Source organism: Charadrius vociferus, unplaced genomic scaffold (genome assembly GCF_000708025.1).
Source record: "Charadrius vociferus isolate BGI_N301 unplaced genomic scaffold, ASM70802v2 scaffold586, whole genome shotgun sequence".
Classification (NCBI taxonomy): domain Eukaryota; kingdom Metazoa; phylum Chordata; class Aves; order Charadriiformes; family Charadriidae; genus Charadrius; species Charadrius vociferus.
In genome coordinates this window covers 378,560-399,234 of record NW_009648902.1, presented here as the reverse complement: position 1 = coordinate 399,234, position 20,675 = coordinate 378,560, and the positions used below count along the sequence as shown (strand labels likewise).

At 38.7% G+C, this 20,675-nt stretch overlaps 1 protein-coding gene across 1 annotated transcript in view; it reads left to right on the top strand.

The window, feature by feature from the left end:
• The first annotated feature begins 218 nt into the window (after window positions 1–218).
• Window positions 219–20,675, top strand: part of SLC44A1 (solute carrier family 44 (choline transporter), member 1) — a 47,302-nt gene continuing 26,845 nt past the window's right edge. The window contains exons 1-4 of the mRNA XM_009887207.1: window positions 219–356; window positions 2,600–2,689; window positions 5,189–5,331; window positions 12,007–12,143. Coding sequence (XP_009885509.1) covers window positions 219–356; window positions 2,600–2,689; window positions 5,189–5,331; window positions 12,007–12,143 — 508 coding nt within the window. The remainder of the gene's footprint in view (window positions 357–2,599; window positions 2,690–5,188; window positions 5,332–12,006; window positions 12,144–20,675) is intronic.

The following is a 20,675-nucleotide window of genomic DNA, read 5'->3' as shown; positions in this document are numbered from 1 at the left end:
CAAAGCATGTCTGCTAAAATTTTATGGTATTTGAGTTACAATGGAGAAAAAGCATAGTTTCCAGACTGCAGAACAAACAATGTTTGTTGCAGGTTATGTTGACTGTAGATTAACAATTTGTGTTGCTCAAGCATGAATATCAAGGTCTCAGTAAACATCTAAGGCTGTAGAGTGGGCAAGGAATAGTCACTAGCGAGATACGCACACCAGCATCAAAGATGAGGATGAAGGGCTGTGAAGCTGTGGAAGAAGATTCAGTGGGTATCGTGAGTACAAGGAAACAACTGAGAAGAAAACGGCAGATAGATCTGGAGAGAAGGTTGGACAGCCTTCTAGAGAAGGGCATTGTTCTAAAGGTGTATAATTTCATACCATATTAGTATGCTTAGTGGTTAAATTTAGGGTGGGTAAGTGCCTTTTGAATTGCCTCCTACGGTACCTTTTGTTTAAAACACCTTCGTTTTAATTTTTTTTTAATTATGTTTTGGAGAAGAGTAAAAACGATAGACACAGAATGAATTACTCTAAGCGTTACACCATGGCATTTCAAGTTCCTTTTGACATATAAGTTGCAGTCCACTTAGTGAATAAAATGGATTACTAATGATAGATGTGACTAGTCAGACAACCTAAATCTTTGCCAGAGCTATTCTAGAGGATGTCCAGTGGCTTTTAAAAATCCTATTAAAAGATTGTATTTGCAGATGGTACGGAGAGGATAAAAAACCCCAACAAAACAAAGAAACCATACCACACAGAGTGCTCCCTCTTTTGTCAAAGGCAACTTACTCTTCAGGTGATCTACAGCTGAAATTTCTTTCTGCTGTTTGTAAATAAAACTAACTCTCTAAAGCGTCAAGAGTTCTAGTGAATTTAGGAATAGGAAGCATGAAGCTTTACATATTTTATGAATTATGATTATGCTAATTATAACAATATAAATCTCACAGTCTTATTGTAAATGTTAAGTTTGAATAGTGTGTTAGTTTTAAGTGTGAACCACCAGAATCAGAAAACAGTTTTGTTGAATGTGTAGTAGAGTGCATAATGTGACCTTTTAGCACCTTTCACTACTGATTATTGAGTAAAATAAAAATAAGTTTGATCTTCAGAACTCAGAGTGAATTTGTGCAGTTTGAATTAACACTATAAATACAACATCTTCAAGTGGAACTTACTTAATACAAGATTGCAAAAATAGCACAGGATTCCCTAATGCAAAGCCAGACTACTTAGAAGACTGTGCTTTTTGAAGCATGGTGTGTGTAGAATTTCATTTACTTTATATCCAGTTTGAAGTTTTCTAATGCTGTCATTTGTAAACATTACTTTGTGCTTGTGAATTAGCAAAAAACAATATCATGAATACCAAAAAAAATCACATTGCTAGTATCACGGGCTACATGCTGTAGACTTTTTTTTTTGATAAAAATATGCAAAAATACATGCTGGAGATAAAAGCTGTTGACATTTTCCGAACCATTCTGTTTTAATTCAGTACTGACATTTGCTACCTTGTCAACAAAGTCTTGAAGATGCTTCAAAGTCTTGAGAGGAAAAAGTAATTCAAAATTTGAATAGGTTACCCCTTCTGCTCTGGCTCTGAAGAGAGCTGCTCTGTATTCTCCCTATAATCAATCTCCTTTTCTTCCTCTAGTATGAAAACGACGTGTGTGGTTTTTGGGTCTTAGTAGACATATGTGAACAGTTAGTACTTGGAAACTAGTTGAAAAAGCTTGTTTCTGCAACTGTATTAAAAAGTAGCTGTAAGCAACGTTTTTGTTATAATAACCAAATTCTGATAGGGTGGTTAGTTTTTTGCTACAGCCAATGTTCATTCTTTTCTTAAAATCATTGTTTTCTTAAAAGCATTTTGCCTTGATGACAAAATGACTGTTTTTAACAGACTTTAATAATCTTAGCAGTGTATACACAGATGAGCAATTTTACCTCATGAGCAGCAAACTATTTGAATTGCTTACAACCGCCTCTTTATACTTTGCAATAAAGCCTCCGTCATTGAGTGTTTCAATTTTAAGTGCAAGATTTTCCTTTCTGGCACCTGGACAATACTCAATAGGGATGTCTGCTAAAAGCTTTAGCTTAGCTGCCTCTTGGCAGGTAGAGAACTGTTCCTTTAACAGCAATTTATCACCTCCTTTCTACCTCCGCTGTATTTTTAAACTTGCCAATAGTGTTTTAAAACTTAGCAGCTTTTGAAAAGTTTAACCTTTTATTCTTCTTGGAAAGCAGATTACTGGAAAGTAGCTCTGGAAGACGGCAATAGCAGATACTGTTGATTCCATGCCATTATCTTATCTTTTCTGTTATTAGAAAAATAATATGCCATTTCGTGGGTAAATGTAAATTCATAGACAAAAGTTGATCTAGCTTCCAGTGGAGGCATTTCTTTTGAAATGTCTTTCATGAGCCTTACTGTTCAGGTTTTTTGGCCAAGTTCCTCCAGCTATATCAGAGTTTAAAGTTCATTTCTTGCTGTATGTTAATGCCCTGGAGAATCATTTTCTGCCTTTTTCTGTTATGAGCAGGAGGCAATTAAATAAGTCTTGTTAACCTCATCTCTTTCTTCTCACACAAGAGCTCCAAGCGAGAGTGGAAGCCTCTGGAGGACCACAGCTGCACAGATGTACCATGGCTGCTCTTATTCATCCTCTTCTGCGTAGGAATGGTGAGTAAGACTCAAAGGATTCTGTGAATGTTATATTGTTGAAGAGTTTTCATTCGTTAGAAGTTTTACAACTCTTCATTCACTTAGTCACTGGCTATCCATCCAGGGTATACTGGCATGGGGGTCTGTCAGCTGTGGAACAGAAATGGGTAGTAAGTACGCATCAAAGGTTTTCATTAGGGATCCATAATTTATTATTTGTGCCAGTTCTTACTCCAGTTTCTCTTCCCCGGAAACTACAGTTTCATTTGCATGTGATTTTCATCAGGCGAGGTATCACTAGGCTCGTGTTCCTTACATGGGACTTTGGATGTCCCAGAAATTATAGCTTTGAGTCTGGTAAACAGTTCTGTGAATCTCAGCAAACTTTTTGCTGAGAAACAAAGATTCTGAATATCAAACAGTTGACTGTTTTCTTCTTGGATGCTTAGTAGAAGCACCTACTATTAGCAGCCATATTACTAATGGTAAGATCTTTCTTTCCAAGTTTTATCAGCTTTGCCCTGTCTGATGAAACTGTTACCTTGCTCAAGGCAACCTCACAACACTGTGCACTTCATATTAGAAGACAAACAAACCTCCAAGAGCTGCAGATTAGTGAAAACTAGAAATACGCTTCTTTTCATCTTATGTTGTTTTGTGGACCTATGTATGATGTTCTTGCTAAACAGAGAATGTCTGTCACTGTCTTGTACTGCTGTGTTGCAAGCAGTAGCCCGTAGGAATTTGTGAGTTCTGTGCTGGTAGCTTTCTTTTCTACTGTCCCTTGGTCTCTGGTCTTTGGAATTATTCCATTGAAAAATTCCTTTTTCTTTCCCCAAAGTGGCTGCACTTTAAATGCAGAGATGATAATTTTTTTCTTTAAATCATATGAATTGTATTCTCACTGTAACATGTGAGCATCTTAAAATCTTAAAAACACACAGTACCTCCTGAAACAAGCAGGGTTTTTTTTGTGGTTATTTTTTCCTACCTTTGTTGATGTTCCCTCATTACTCAGTCTATACCTACCTGTTCCCCCTGTTATACATTAGTCTGCTGTGAGTTAGTGTCCCAGATTTTTTTATCTAAGCAATGTAATATACAGACCGATTATCCTTTGGGGTCAAATACTCTGTTAGTTACTGTTCTAGGGGACTTCTCTTGTACGTACCATGATGGGTCAGGAGGGTGTTCCTGCACTGTTGTAAATTAGATTAAATGGGTGAGGAATTGCATAATTTCCCTTACCTAGTGTGCAGGGAAAAAATTATTGAACCAGCCAAGACCCTGAATACTATTGTATGTAAAATGCATGCTAGTGTATCCTTTACAGAATAGTAAGGGATCTGAGAAATTGGAAGTGAGTGCTGGAAATCAGCTTTAATTATTAGTTGTGATAGCCTTTTTCTCACTTTGCCCTTGTTTTTCACTTTAAGTATTAAACCTATAAGTGCATTAGTGTGTTGGGCAGAGGAAGATAATGACCAACTTGCTGTTTGGAATTTATCTATGGTGATAGCCTGTCCATCAAAGAAGGTCATTCTCCTGTGTCTTCAGACCTTTGAAACCACCCACGTTTTAACTGTTCCATGCTGACTTCATTACCTGTTATCATCTCATCTGCTCCTGTTGCTACCATCTGTTACTCCACGCATTTGCCTCAGCTCTTTACTCTGCTTCCCGTTCTCAAATCTTAGCTTGTCTCATCTGTAAAAACAGTTCATTGATGGCAGCAGAGTGAACTGATGGTTCACTTCTCCCTGTCAGTGGTGTTGCTAGAGAGTTAATGATTCCTTTGCGCCAGTCTCCTGTTTATATCATCACTGCCTTGATCTCGGCTTTGCTAGTGAAATATCTCTGAAAGTTCACAGCAAGACCTGCCTGATGTTGGATATTACTCTGAGCCGTTTTGTGTTCTCTTGCTCTGTATCTGTTTCTTTCCTGCATTTGAACCTAGCATCTGGAACCATAGCGGCCTTGATCTGGTCTCTTGCTTTAGAGGATTTCCTTAAAAGGAACTTAGGTCAGATAGGTGTTTTCATTCTAGCTCATCTTTGAAAGCACATAATTTGAAGGAAGAAAATAAAACTTAAAGCAAGAAAACCTGGACTGTCTGGAATCTTTTAAGGTGCATACTAACCACTGACAACTCCAGCTCTGCTTGTAGCTCTCCTTCACTGCCTGTCCTTGACCTCCTTTGGGCTTCATGCACAACTTGCTGAAATAAGACTCTCCAAAAAGCTACCTACAGGATTCTTAACACTGCATGTGTAATATGCAGAATTAGACATCTGAAACCTCTTTTTGTCATGCATTTAATTTTATAATTGCACAATGGTTCTCTGTGAAGGATCCTTGTCTTTCCCTCTTCAGCCTGAAAGAATTTTTTAAAAAAACTCTGCTTAGAAATAAATGAATTAAACTGACTTTTCCGTGCTATCAAACAGAATTGTTATCAAATATTACTATCAAATATTATCAAATATTACTAAACTGTGGGGTGTTTTTCTCCTCCAGGGTTTTATCTGTGGCTTTTCAATAGCTACAGGAGCAGCTGCAAGACTGCTTTCAGGATATGACAGTTATGGAAATATTTGTGGACAGAAAAATGTCAAGGTGGAGGGAATAATCAACAGTGGTCTGGACCTCACACACAAGAAGTGAGTATGTGATTCAAATGCTTCATTCTGTAAACCAGGAAAGGCAAAACCTTTCTTCCTCTGAGAGTGGTTTTCAGTAAAATGGGAAAAGGGATATGCTAACTCATTCCTACTTGTCCTTCTCCACCCTTCTTACCTATAGAACAACAATCTTTTGTAACAACCGGCAATAGTACTTGGAGAGTGTATGTTGACAGATGTGCCATATGAGTACAGCTAAGGCATTGAGGAATTTCCCTTTCTTAGCATCCACTTCATGTAGGAGATTATATCATGCCACTGAAGAATCTTGTTTGTTAGAGTTTTAGGTGTGACAGGTATTCTCAGATTTGGGAGCAGACCTTTGATATCTATGTAGAAATTATTTGCTTTTGATGTTGTATGCTCAGTTTCTGCCACTGAGTTTAGGTAGAGGTGGGATATATCTGACACATTAAAATAGGACTTTATATATTCTGCTTACAGTTTAAATTCTAGAAGTAGCTTGTGGAGAAAATGCACAAAACTTCTAAGCAGCGCACAGCTCTTACTAAGCAATGTCATGTGAAAACACATACTTACAGTTCAGAACCAGCCCAGGTACTTCCTATCATGCAGAAAAAAAAATCATACTGCAGTAGTAGTACTGGAGCTAAATGTTAAGAATTCTGGACTGAAGGATTGAAAACCTGTGAATATCTGTTGAGGTCTGTCTGCCAGTCAGTGCTCAGAGTGCGTCTGTACAACTTGGGTGACTTTACAGAGTGTATTACTTAGTCTAACCTTAGAACAGTGATATTAATTGACAAAAAATATGTTCCTTTCACTGTTGGTTACTTCAAAGGACTAAAAAATCTTTAATTTCTGAGTATTTTTTACTTTTACTTCACAGTTTACTTTCAGACGAACAGAAAATCCGTAATTTGCATGAATTGTTTCAGAAGGATGCTTTCCTAAGATCTGCTTATTTTGAGTTGCTATAGGAAAGATTTCTAAATATCTGACTTAAGATTTTAATGTAGCTTGGTAATTGGTGTGTTATCAGAAGAATTTGACTTAAATGAAATAGCCTGTCTCTTTCTTCTGTCAAAAGAATCTTTTCTTAATCTAATCACAGCTTCCTGGAGAGTTGAAGGACTTACAACTTATGCGGCATAATTTTCGTAGGTTTTTATATAAATATTTTAGTGCTTTCTAAAATCATGCATATTCAATACAAAATTATCATTCTAGTGTTATGAGAGAAAATACAAAATCTAAAATTATGCTTTTATACTTCCTCAGCTCTAGAAAGAAACGGTGTCTGAGTTTGTGTGAAAACAGAGAAACCCAGACATCTTATTGAAATGTAACAATTAACAGTGTAATAGTCTCCTACATGTGACAGAAATTGGGCCATCATGAGGAGAAACATCTACCACTGCTAAGTGATTTCCTTTCATAAAGGCAAGATAGAAAGACAGCAAATAAAAACAGAGACTATTCTTAACGCAGTGGATAGACAGAGCCCATAGCACATCAAAGTCTTAATAAGGTTCAAAAGGATTATGTTTTTCTAACAAAGGTGTCATGGCTTGAGGCATGACCTAAGCAAATGAATGGATGAACTTATATGTCATATCATCGTCTCTGTTTGGTTGAGACCAAGAGAAAAACTTCTACCAAGGCAGATCATCCTGTAACTGTTCACAGGGAAGTACAGTCAAGAGTACCTAGCTTTGGAATAGGCCAGTTCTTATATAACCGAGTGATCCTTCCCACTCTCACACCCTATGGCTTTTTAAATTTGTTTGGAAGTTTTTAAGAAGAAACTGTCTGCTTTGCATCTGTCTCTAGCAGATGGAGTTCCTGCAGTGTCTGAGGTGAAGTTCATAGGAGTATTTTGTGCTATTTTATTGGAGTACTTTTCAGACTGTAAAAAATAAACTCTTCTTACTGCCTGTACATTCCAGTTTGTGTAGCGAAAGAAAGGGCTTTAAGCTCTACAAATGTGGTTCTGGAAACATGAAGTTATTCTCATTTCATTCTGCTTGCAGGGTAATTCTGTCTTCATTTCCCAGTCCAAGGCAGAAAAGCTAAATCATCTGTAAAAATAACATTTTCTTCCTTTTAAATGACAGCAACCCATAGGCACTGTAATGAGGAAGTGAAATGGATGTGTTCTGTGTGGGTATGGAAATTGTGAGTGGTAAAGGTGAGGAGGACAGTCCTCACAGGGGTATGATTTGATCCATGTGCATCAGTTATGCTGAAACCAGTGAGATGTGATGTTGGGAAGGAGGATTTTACAGCCTGTTCTCGTCAACAAAGAGGGAATCAAGCATCTTTTTATTTCTGCAAATAAAACACAGTACAGCTTTAATAGGCTGTGCTTTATGGTCAGACATGAGATTATAGCCTAGTCTTGGCAGTGAACTCTTGCCAAACGTATCTGCTTCAAATAAAGTCCGTGCCTTTCAAGTTTTGGCAGTTATAAGTAGGTTGAAAAATATCCTTTTATTTGCAAATAAATGATGACCATGGCAGCCAATGCAAGTCCCTGAAATGCTAGTTCAGTCTGGGTTTTTTTTGTTCTGTGTGTTGTTTTTTTTGGTTGTTTTTTTTTTAATCACCAATACTTTGCTGCTTGGACAGAATTCAGTTCATGCCGTTTACTCAAGTATAAGAAGGTGTGTACATGCTGCTATAGGGAAGAGTTAGGGTGGCATTGCACCTTAATAAGTGCCTTTGCCTGAGGAAAATGCTTGGGGTTTCGCTTGTGGGAAAACCCAGGGAGAGTTCACAGCATGATTGCAAAGTTTGGTTGAGTGAAACTGTATATGCTGACCCATAACTTGTTTAGAATGCACGTGATCACTTAATTCACTTCTCCATTATTATTATCCAAGATAAGATGCTGTAGATCACAGCAAATGGTTGTTCTGTGAAGTACCCATTTGCCAATAAAGAGGTACATTGAAGGCTGACAGAAAATCAATGCCACTGGCAAATGTAAGACTGTACAAAATACTTGGAGGTAAGATAGGCTTGTTCGAATGATTTGCCACCATGCTTCCAAAATCAAGGTGTAGTGTATGAAATGATGCTTGGTCTTGCGGGTTTTGCAAAGGAAGAGGAGACTGCTGTGTTTCTCACGGGCATGAATAGGTAATAGGACACTTGTCTAGTAAGCTACCAGTCAGAAGCCAAAATTGTTGATTCCTTTTTTTTAAAATTTTTTTACCCTCCTGTCATTTTGAAATTATATTTTAAATTACTTGCTTGGAAATCTGGATTTTTCTTTCAGAAGTGAAAAAAGAAACAGATTGAAATATAAGCCCAAAATGGTACTAAAGCATAAGGAAGATTATCCTATAGATTCATAAAAAAAAATCTTATGATGCCTTTTGAAAAGCTGTACTGAAGTTCATTTTGAATTACATGCCTCAGGATGGACAACTTGCTGTTGATCTTATTTTCAGACACGGTGGCATTTGAAAAGTTAGACTCTTTCCTTATTTTCCTTTATGCAAAGGAATCAGTTTAAAATTAAAGATGAGCTAAAATTTTTGGATTTTTATTATGGCTACAGAAGGTAGACATATTAAAAATTACATGCAGTTATTTTTACTCAAGTAACTTTTTTGTCATGCCATATTTCAGAGTTTCTTTTAACAAAATTTGATTTTTCAGAAAAGTGGATTGTTAAGGTCAAAGAATCACAGAAGCACAGAATGGGTTTGGGTTTGAAGGGATTGTTGAAGATGATTTAGTCCAACCCCCCTGCTATGGGCAGTGACATCTTTCACTAGACCATGTTGCTCAAAGACCTGTCCAGCCTGGCCTCGAATACTTCCCTGGGCAATCTGTTCCAGTGTCTCACCACCCTCACAGTAAAGAATTTCTTCCTTATCTCTAGTCTGAATCTACCCTTTTAGTTTAAAATCATTACCCATTGTCCTATCACTACAGGCCCTCATAAAAAGCATCTCTACATCTTTTTTATAACCCACTTTCAGTATGGACTTTGTTTACTTCGGTCTTTCTATTGCTGATCTAAGTTACTTTCTTATCAACAAATTAGTCTATTGTTGATTCTGAATAACTGAAATTGCAGCAGAAAGCATGTAAGTACATTCTGCTAGTGAGAAACAAAACCTGTTGTGGTGACACAGTATGGAATTTTCTACAGTAAAATCACTTACTTTCAGTAAATCATAGCTTTGAAAACAAAAAACAGAATGCCTTTTTCTCTGTAATACTGGTGCCTAGCATTTAGATTCTTGTTTTAGCTCCTAGAAATTAAAAAAAAAAAACAACTTACTTCTGTTCTCCTAGACCATAGATTGAAGCCAGGGATTTGATAGCTTGGAGTTTGCTTTCCAGCTGCTTCATTGCTGTCAGAACTGTCTCTGAACTGTGCAATGCAGTGTTTGAGTTACATGTGTCTGTTGAAGGGTATAGCAGCACTGCACACTTCCGTCAAAACTGCATATGGCAATATAGTTTCATTGTGTCTCTAAATTTCCAGGCTTGAGTTAAACCCATAGTATTTATTTTACAAAATATTCTAATTTCTTCTGTCCATTAAAATTATAGCTTGGTCCTTGAGTTTAAATGACTATAGGAGTGGGCTGGATTCTAGCTTGTTAATGCCGACATTCCTGACTTGGTTTCCTTAGGCTTCCCTCAGTAATATGTGTTAAAGGATGTCTGGAGGAACCTCCTGCCCGTACACTGAAGCCAAACCCAGTACGCCCTGGGACCCAGGGTCACTGCCTGGGCTGAGGGATGTGGATGGACAGACACATACGGAACACTAGCATGGCTAGTTACATGGACTGGCCTTCAAGAGTGCCAACATAGAGGATGCACGTAAAAGATAAGCACAGACATCCATGTCCCCTCCTCCTGGTGGGCTGGCAGAGACAGAAGGTCACTAGTGCAGGCACACACGTGACACTCTCCAGATTCAAAAGCATATGCACATTTAGGGATGCCCCAAGTACCAGCACAGCCCCTCTGCCCACCCAGCACCTCTGCCCCAATCCCAGGCCCCCTTACCTGCCCGATGGGTCCCCCCTACTCGGCAGCTGCTTCATCTTGGCGCTCGCTAGCAAGCACGCACACAGTTGTCCCACAGGCCCCCCCATGCTCACAGGGCCTCCTATCTACCAGCACAGACCACCCACCTCACACCCCTGCCTGGTCCCAGAGCCTCCTACATACCAGCTGGTACAGCTTGCAGTTTGCTGGAGAGTTACACATGCACAGCCTGCACAGGCCCACTGTGTGTGCAGGACACAAGTTTTTATGTTTGCACTTGCTTCTTAGACTTTCATGATCTACAGAGTCCTGAGGTGTGTAGTATGTCTTAAGTAAAAGTACATAAATAATACTGGATACTTTTCATAGACATGTGGACAAAGAAAGGGAATATTTTAAGAACGCAAGGAGTCTATTAGCACATTATAGTTGATATAGATGACGTGAGTTTTGATGGACTTTCAGGACATAAGGCAGGAGGCCCTGAAGGACTGAAAAACTGTACTAAGTAGTAATAATTCTTGCATACTGAGACTGGATAATAGAACAATCTTTGTATGGGGGAAAGTTAGTCAACAATTGGCGTGTAGACTGAAAGCATTCAGGCAGCACCTAAGTGCTTTCTGGGAGCAGGAGGGAATTTTATTGATTACAGAGTGAATTCCTATCATGAGGACTGCAAAAATGGAAATGGCATTTTATATTGTGGTTTGGTAATGTTTTCCTGTGATGATGTTAGATAACATGAAGAGAGTATTTCAATGCATAGTATATCACCAGAATTGTAGGAATTTGAAAGACTTGTTTAACTTCAGGATAGAAGAACATTCTGTATCACTGTTATACGATGAATGGACAATACTGTATGGTTAGGGTTTGTGATGAAGTGTGTATAGCCAGGAGAAGATGTAGGCTAGGAAGCTTTAATACATACTTCACAAACTGGATTTTTTAAATGACAGTGACTCATCATGGAAAGTTAGTGCATAGAATCTCTTTAAAATACTGCACTTGAACACTGGGTATTTCTACTTGAAATATCTGAACAATTTTTATTTCAAAATAAATGCTACACTAATCTGCTCAGTCATACGGACTTGTGGTATGGAAAATCAATCTAAACCAAAACAGTGTTCTTAATTACTGGTATTATGTGTATTCATTAAAATAGCCATGGATTTTGTCCTTTTTGCAGGGCAAGTATAACCTTACAGGGTTTGTTGGGTCTTTTTGGAAAACGTTGGAAATCTTGAAGTCGAGTTTAAGGTCAGAGCGCAGCTTTTTTTGTGAATATTTAGACCTGTATCTGTGAAGAGGCATGGTAGAAGTGCTGCTATTTTTATGAATAGCACTATTTGAATGGACTTGAATCTGGTAGTGTTAAACATCCTTTCCGTGTGATCCAGAAGTGTATCAATATCTATGTATTTGTCATGCATGTGAGTACTTGAATTCTTTTGACCCACACAGTTAATGATAATATCAATTTTCCTGTGTTTCTAGGTAGACCGAAGGTTAGTTTTGGCTGAATCCTTTAGTTTGAAATGAAATTCATAGAATATCTCAAGTTGGAATGGACCTACAAGGATCATCAAGTCCAACTCTCAACATAATTTTGTTCAGTGTAACTTTTAACTAGAACAGAAGTAATTTACCTTTTTTCTTTCCTAGGTATGTGTTCTTCTTGGATCCATGCAACATTGATCTAGTACATCAGAAGATCAAGTCCCTTGCTTTGTGTGTATCAGCTTGCCCCAGGAAAGAACTAAAGACTCTAGCTGATATTCAGAAATTTGCAGAAACTAATGGTATGCAAAAAGCATGTCTGTTTTTGTTCATGTACTAGATATTTTCATAGGATTAAAAAAAGATGTGTGCATTAGCACATTAAAAATGAAGTATCATTAAGAAATATAAATAGAAATATTTTTATTAAGCTAAAACTTTACTAAATCTTACAGTATTAATATGCTTCTGTTCTGTTGTGTCTTGGGTTTTGAAAGCTCATTGATAAAACAGGATTACAAAGTGTAACGAGAATTTGAGGGCATGTCTAAGTGTAGAGTACGTTCTTAACTCCTGTGGAAATGTTCTGATGTTTCTGCTAAGCAGTAATGCCTATTGACATGTCCTCATGGCTAGTGAGACCAATGCTGCTATTGAACTGTGCTTGCAGCATGGAGTGTGGCTGTAGAATATATTTCTATATATTCTATATCAGTGAAAATATTTCTGCTTTCATTCAACGCTACAGTGCAATTCGTTCTCTTACACTTTTCTTTTTTTAAAGAAATGTGAAGGAAACCAGCTGTATTAACAAATGAAATATTGTACCCCACCCCCCCAAGAGCAATACCTTTTCTGTGTTGTAATAGCATCAATATTATTTGCTCAATCCATATTTTAACACTGTATGGAATGAAATGCACAAGAGGTAACCAACTTTTGGACCTTCCAAAAGAGAGTAAAGATAAAAATTTAAAACCATTTGAGGAAATTTCAGGGGTTTTGAGCTATTCAAGTGTGAACGTTTTGTCCTGAACTTTCCCACTTGATCTTTTAAAATGGTGCGGTAAGATTTCTTTGCAAAGATAGTTGGCTAATGATGAGTCAGCCTGGGTGACCAAGTTCAAAGCAGATTACTTTTCCTAGAAGGAAATGAAATGTTAATTTCTGTTCTGGTACAGGTTATGTGAGTACTTCCTGTCTAAAAGCAGAGCGAATTGATGTGGCCCTAGGACACTGTTAGTACCCTTGGTTCTTCCACTGCATTGTGCCTGCACACTTGGGTGTCTGCATCAGGGAGCTGAACTATCATGTGGCATTACACTATGCGCGGAGCTGCACAAAGGGCTGTGCGAGCACAGTGCAGTGGGTGGTCTGAGAAGGGGAGCTTTCTCATGTGATCTCTGCACAGCTGTCAAGTACAAGCCCACAGTGAAGCTAGCCAGTATCATCATAACAGTTTTACTCTTTAGCCCTTAACCAAACATGCTGATTCTTTCTTAATTAGCGCAGGCCAGTTATTTGTTGATGTGAAGTCAAGGTCATCAGTCGTGGAGTTTAAGTACCTCTTGAAATAATGAAAGGCAGCCGTGCCTTGTTTTACCACAAACATTGTTTCTGTTTGTAAGTTAAGTCTCTTATTAACTGTGCCTGAAGTATGTTCAGCATAACCATCTTTTTAAAGTACACCAAACCCCACTCTTCCTAAAACATGCTATACCTTGTCCTCATGATTCTCGATTCTGTCTTTATCTCCCTTACTGTTTTAGGTTTTAAAATACATCTTTCAGACTGTTTTTTTTTTAATTAAAGTCGGAGTGAATTGTTTCCGTTTACAGGAAGCTTGGTCAAAAGTATGAAACCTAGTATTGCAGCAGAACAGAATTATTAGTGGATTCCAGCCCTAACTTTCATTGTATAATGTTGGGCTTGTCAAAAACAGGTGCTAAACTGAGCTTTCCTTTTGTAGATGAAAACTGCAAGACTGAAATCACACAGTTCTGAGGAATACTGTCATCATCATGGTTATGTTTCTGTTGAAATGTTCAAGAACATGTGTAGGTTCCGAAAAGTGATCATTTGCAGCAAATGAACAGCTTAAGTATTGATCACATTAAATGTTGCATATGCACAGTAAAAGTTAAAGCATGATTCCGTCTTACAATAAAGCAGTAACAGTGAATTAATACCAAAATTATAGTATTCACTAAAAGGGATCATTTTTCTGAGAGACACTTTCTGACTATAATAGTGGGTTTAAATTAATTAATACAAGGATTATGTTTAGCAGTCTGTTTCAAGTGATCATTGACTCCGCTGTAATAAGGATAATAAGGAAATCTGAGGACTTTGAACATGACTGTGCAGAGCTTAATTGCAATTTCTATGTTTGTGGTGATACCTAGTTAGAATTTAGAGTTCAGCTGTCAAGTTCTGAAGGAGGAGGGCAGACACATGGGTTTGGTTTCAATGCTGAATTTTCCAGGCTTGCAACTTAAAATCATAGAATCATAGAATGGTTTAGGTTGGAAAGGACCTTGAAGATCACCGAGTTCCAACCTCCCTGCCATGGGCAGAGACACCTCCAACTAGACCAGGTTGCCCAAGGCCACGTCCAGCCTGGCCTTGAACACCTCCAGGGATGGGGCCTCAACAACCTCTCTGGGTAACCTGTTCCAGTGCTTTACCACCCTCATAATGAAAAATTTCTTCCTAATGTTTAATCTAAACCTGCCCTCTTCCAGTTTGAAGCCATTCCCCCTCATCCTATCACTACATGACCTAGTATAAAGTCCTTCCCCAGCTCTCCTCTAGCTAGGCCCCCTTTAGGTACTGGAAGGCCACAATAAGATCTTCCTGGAGCCTTCTCTTCTCCAGGATGAACAGCCCCAACTCTTTCAGCCTCTCCTTATAGGAGAGGTGCTCCAGCCCTCAGAGGGTCTCACGAGAGTGGAGTAGAGTGCCAGAATCACCTCCCTTGTCCTGCTGGCTACACTTCTTTTGATGTAGCCCAGGATACGGTTGGCCTTCTGGGCTGCGATTGCACATTGGTGGCTCATGTTGAGCTTCTCATCAGTCAGCACACCCAGGTCCTTCTTAGGGCTGCTCTCCAGCCATTCCCCGCTGAGCCTGTATTTGTGCTTGGGATTGCCCTGACCCAGATGTAGGACCTTGCACGTGGCCTTGTTGAACTGCATGAGGTTGGCTTGGGCCCACCTCTCCAGCCTGTCCAGGTGCCTCTGGATGGCATCTCTCCCCTCCAGTGTGTCTACCTCACCAAACAGCTTGGTATCATCAGCAAACTTGCTGAGGGTGCACTTGACCCCACTATCCATGTCGCCAACAAAGATGTTGAAAAGTACAGTAACTTCTAACACTTAACAAGAAAACCACCTCAGTATTTTAAATACATGGGTAGAGAATGCAGTCAACTCTTAATTTTGTTCTGCCAAGCCTTTGTGAAAGCTTTAACCCTTTCTGCAACCTAATAGTAGCAATTGTGCTGGAGATAGGCTTTGTGTAGGTTGTTGCATGTACATTTGAAGAGTTAGCCATTTTCACATGCCACCCTTAAAATCACCTTACTTGTACATGCACCTTGGAATTCTTTCAACAATTACTGTTTAAGCACCTTCCCATCCCAAAGAAATGTTCTGTTGTGCCCCAGCCCATCAAGAGGTGGTATGGTAAATTCAAATAAAGTTTTTTATCTTATCTTTATCAAAAGATGTAACATAGTAAAACAAACTACAACATCCTTATATTAATGAATGATTTTATCAATACCAGGTATGACCTTACAGCTAGCTCAGTGTTTATGGTATCTTCCCCAAAGTGGGACAGGCACTTGATTGCCTGTACACGACATGACAGAACTGCCAAGCTGAACTGTAAGGCAGAGCTCTTCCTTATTGTGCAGTACAGCTTGTATTTTTCTGTAAGCAAGATTATAAATAAGCATTTGGGGAAGAGAAAATGCTTGCTTGAGGCTTGAAGATCACTTCATGACAAAGCAGCCTTTTGGCTTCCTGAATCAGTAATGATGCACTTGCTGTTGTGATATAATTTGGGAAAAGGAGCTGATTTGGTGAAATAATGCTGCACCATTTCAGGACAGTAACTTCACTCCCAGCCCCACCCCAAATGCTCCCCCACAGTCGGGTCTTGCATTTGCAATATGTTCCCATCTAAGAAAAGGAGAGATACGCCCCTCGCAAAGCCTGTCTGATTTTAGGAAACAAGAAAATCTGTGCTGTTAATCTTTTCAGAATGACTGACAGAGTGATTGACACCCAGAACCCTGGGAACCAGTTGGGACCTTTTACAAGAGGAGAAGAAAGGGAAGGAAAAAGTGGGGCGATTGACCACTCAGATCTTCAGCCTGTACAAAGGTGCAAGCACAGGAATGTTATGGAGCAACTCCTGGAGGTGATGCAGAAACGGGCAGTGTTGGCTGAGAACATTTTCTAATGCTGTTCTCAAACAGCCGTGCTGATATTTGAGTTTGTAGAGCTATGGATTGGACATAACTGAGAACGTTGTATATTGTGAACTGGCTGTTGCTAGTCTCCCCAGGATTTTCTCACCCAGCAGAATACCTCAGGCAGGGAGTTCTTGGGATTCAATGCTTTTGTTGGTCTTGGCACTTAAAAAGTTATGTAGTTTGAGTAATGTGACTGAAAGCTGTTCTTTTTTTTTCTTTTCTTTTTCTTTTTTTTTTTTCAGAAAGCTGATTGTTGCTTCAAAACATAGTGTTCAGGAAATACTGCAATGCTCTTTTCAAGGTCTTGCCAAAGCATTTTGAAATATCCTGGGAGATATAATTCATATATAGCTGTGCCAAATAAGTAATGAAATGTCATTATTAAAAAGAAGCACTAAACAGGTGGCCATAATTTGTCATGTTTAATTCAGTGATAACTGTACTGACTGGTCATTGTGGAAAGTAATATTCCTATCTGTTGTGTAAATCACTGGATGCAGATTTAGGAACCAAAAATGAAATTTCTGTTTTACAATGCGTTGGCAGGCATTTCGGTTGTCAGAATTCTGTAGCTAGGCCAGGCTAGTTGAGGTCCGGGTGGACTTAACAGCCAGAGGTAAAGCTACATTAAGTCTGCTACAAAGACTGACCTGAATGAAATCAATAAAGGAAATCATGCTGACTAAGTCAGAGCAGGTCATCTCTCTGAGCAATGGGAAGGAACCATAGGGGGGAACAAAAAGGTTTTTCCTTTGTCTGAAGATAATGACATCTTCATGTGTAGTAATCAAAGTACATCTTTGCAGTGTATCGTTGGTAGTTGCCTTAGAAATAGTTGTTACATCAGTTGCTGTCAGCTTCTGATGTTTTTCTTCTGCTTCTGTGTCATATCGTCCCGCCCCCCTGCCCTCTGGACTTTGTTTTTAGTGGAAGTGTGCTGACTAAAGCTTAATCCTTTGCTCATAATTTTCCTCAGCTCTGGTGTACCATCTTAGTTTTAGGCATGTTATGATTAAAAAGATTGTGCACCACTAGGTCTCTGGGAACCTGGACGTGTTAATTCTAAGTATCATTTTTTTGAATGGCTGGAATAAAAGTGCAGTATGACTCTTTCTGAGATACGGAGTCATCCACTGCTACTCTGCCTTGTTACCAGAACTGCCTGTCAGGGTTGTCTTGTGTTAGAAATGAACCCTCTAGTCAGAACAAAGTCATTTGCACAACAGAAAGTGGCTGCATGTGGAGTCCTCCAGTAATACTGTGTTATTGATTACATTAATAAGCCATTTGGAAAGGGGGAGGAACAGTAAGGTAATAAATCTTGCTGCAGCTACTGAATTATTTAGAATTACATGAAAAAAAATCTGAATCAATTACACTGGAACAAAATGTCAAATGCAAAGGAATGCCTGCAGAGCGAAGGGGTGGGGACACACACACCCCCACTCCACCTCCCATTTTTAGGCATTAGCGTTTTACTTTAAAATGGTTGTTGCTAGTTGGGAAGGAGATCATGAAGCTGCTGAGGACAGCAAGAGGATTAGGTGGAGGCACAGCATTGTGCGAAAGTGTAATGTTTATTAATTGTGAAGAGAAAAAAACAGGTACCATATTTTGTGGAAACTCCTGCTGTGTTGGGATCATAAAGGCTGTGTTCTGGTCCTTCCTTGGCAAAGTGTTTTCTTAACTTTTTGCTAAACTTTTTTATATTACGTGTACACATCCTGACAACACAAACAAGGTTGATCACAAGAAAAGAACAATGATTCTTTTGCCTGGAAAAGAAAAAGCTTTTAAAAAGACTAAGGTCTTTAAAAGCAGCAAAAGCTTAGAGAAGGTTAAAACAATTGTGTTATTTGATCTCATAACTTGAGTAATATGAAACTAGAGGTCAAAAAAGAAATTACTAGGCATCAAAGGGCCGGATTTTTTTCCACACAAATTATAGTTCATTTATGAAACTTATTGGCATGAGAGTATTTTAGATACCAAAGCATAAACTGTTAGAATAATAGTGTTTGGATATTTAATAGGTTAGTACTCAAGAATATCCTTAAGCTATAAGTGGAGAGTTAAAGATGCCATAGGGGAAACATGCTACTGGACTAGATGGATTTTTAATTTCATTCCAGAATAGCTGATTTTGTTTAGCACTGGAAGAAATATGAATCAAGGAATGAGTAAATTAATATTTGGTTTCGACTTTCTGTACTGTTGATAGAAATGGGGGAATAGAGAAGAGGATAGTCAGAGCTTTCTAATTACAACTGAAATACATCTGTATGAGTTCTGAGTCTAAGATAGAAATTTTTAAAAATTTTTATATTTTTATGTACAGTTAGAACAGTAACTGCACTTGGCTATCTTTGCAGTTCTCGTTGTGATCTTAAATTCTGGAGACATTTAAAGATCTAAGTAGTAGGTTTTATGTGTTGGATTTTTCTCAGAACATTCTTGCATGCACTGGAGGATACTTAATTTCACACTTATCTGTAAAAGTAGGCTGCAATTTCTCCTGCCCTCTAATTGTCATTCTTTTAAAGAAGTGATGGTATGTCCCTCTGCAACAACTTGAAGTTTAGATATGTACAACCCTTACTTTCCTTCCTCTAAGAGACTCTGTGTGCTTCTGGAACGTACCAGTGGCTAGATCTAGAGAATGAAGCGTGCTTTTGTCACTGAGAACAAATCTGCCATATTAATCTGAGAAGTCCTGACTGCAGAGTGATCTGTTCTACACCTTCTTGCTTATCTGGAAGCATCACTATTTTTCTAGACTCTGCTAGGTCCCAGAGATTAGGTTTAGGTGTTAAGGTTCAGTTCCATCCTTGTTTGGCCTTCTGCCTCTATTCCCGCACCATTTGCAAAAGGGGTAGCTGCAGTGTTTAGGTATGTCTGTGCAGTCCTCTGACACTTCCACATTAAGTTCTACTTCAGACCATATTAAAATTATTGGCCAAGAAGTGGAGTTCTTGTTTTTTCACTCATTTCCAGCTCTGATGCTAATCTGTGCACAGATCAGGTCTACTTCATTCCTAAATGAAGCATCAAATGTGAATTTGTCTGCTTCTGGAGTGTTTTTCTTCTAAAAACCTGTAGGCAAATAGGAAACTTATATGAACCTAAACTTTATGTAGTCTTAATGCTTGTGTTCTGAGTAGAATTATCTCCTGTAGCTGTAGACAGGGTATGATTACTGTCGTCAGACCTAGTGGACAAAGAATGAAAAAAGTCTGGTCAGCATCTGTGTATTTCCTTTGATGACAGTCTGAGCCTTTTTCCACTTGGCGGGAGTTTGTGAAGAAAGGGTCTTGTTATTACTCCCTGCAGGCATGTTTTTTCTGAGGTCATGCAACATTATCCTTTCTTACTGGCAGAAGTCAGCAATGGATAGTAACTTACCACCTTCTCTGGAAGTAGTGCTTGTCATCCTACCTTTTCTGTGGTTTTTGGCTGTGGAATTCGCAGCAGAGTTCCCTACAGATACACGAGCCAGTGTCTTAAGCTTCCGCTTTTCTATGCCCTGTTGCCAGTCCATAATGTTGTAAGATAATATGTAATTACTGGTAGTGTACCAAGTTGTCTCATTGTGTGAAGCGTTGGACTGGTAATGTGGTTCAGATTAACAGCTTAGAGTATGATAGAGCTGATAGAGTTGGACAGGTTGATTTAAGTCAAGCTCTGGAGTGAGAAAAGTAGAGAAGTGTTAAGAATTTCATCATTGTGAGAGTCTGGGAGCCTTGTCCTTCCTGAATACCAGTGAACTCCACCCCTGTCAATATCCAGCTGTCAGTACCTCGTAGGCTGTATTGCATGGGTTGGTCAAGGATAATTATCTGTGAGTCATGTATTCACAACATTAGCTATGTTTTAATTGGTGCCACTTGCTCGTAAAATACCCGGAACCCAAGAGGAATTAGCACTGGGCTGAAAGTACAGAGGCCAATAGTTGTGATTTAAACAGTCTCACTCTTGCTAATACTTCTGCACATTTCTATATCTGTGATTACCTGGAGTTTGATTCCTGTGTTTGAAGGACTTACGTTACTGATGGACTAATAGCATGTTGCATGAGAAGGAGAGAGAATGCTTAAAATGGAATATGATGTTGAGTTTTTTAACTGTAATCTCTGCTTCATCATATGATCTTTTAGAAGTCAGTTGTGTCACCACATAGGTGCCCAATACATGCATACTGTCAGTGAGATTCAGAACAGTGAGACCACAGATGGAAGATCATTAATGTGTATTAAAGGAAAATATGTGTTAAAAGAAATAATTTGCCTTCTCAGTTGGGAAGAATCTTTGAAATAAGAGTTTGGTCCCCCACCTTTGTCCTGGCTTTCTACAG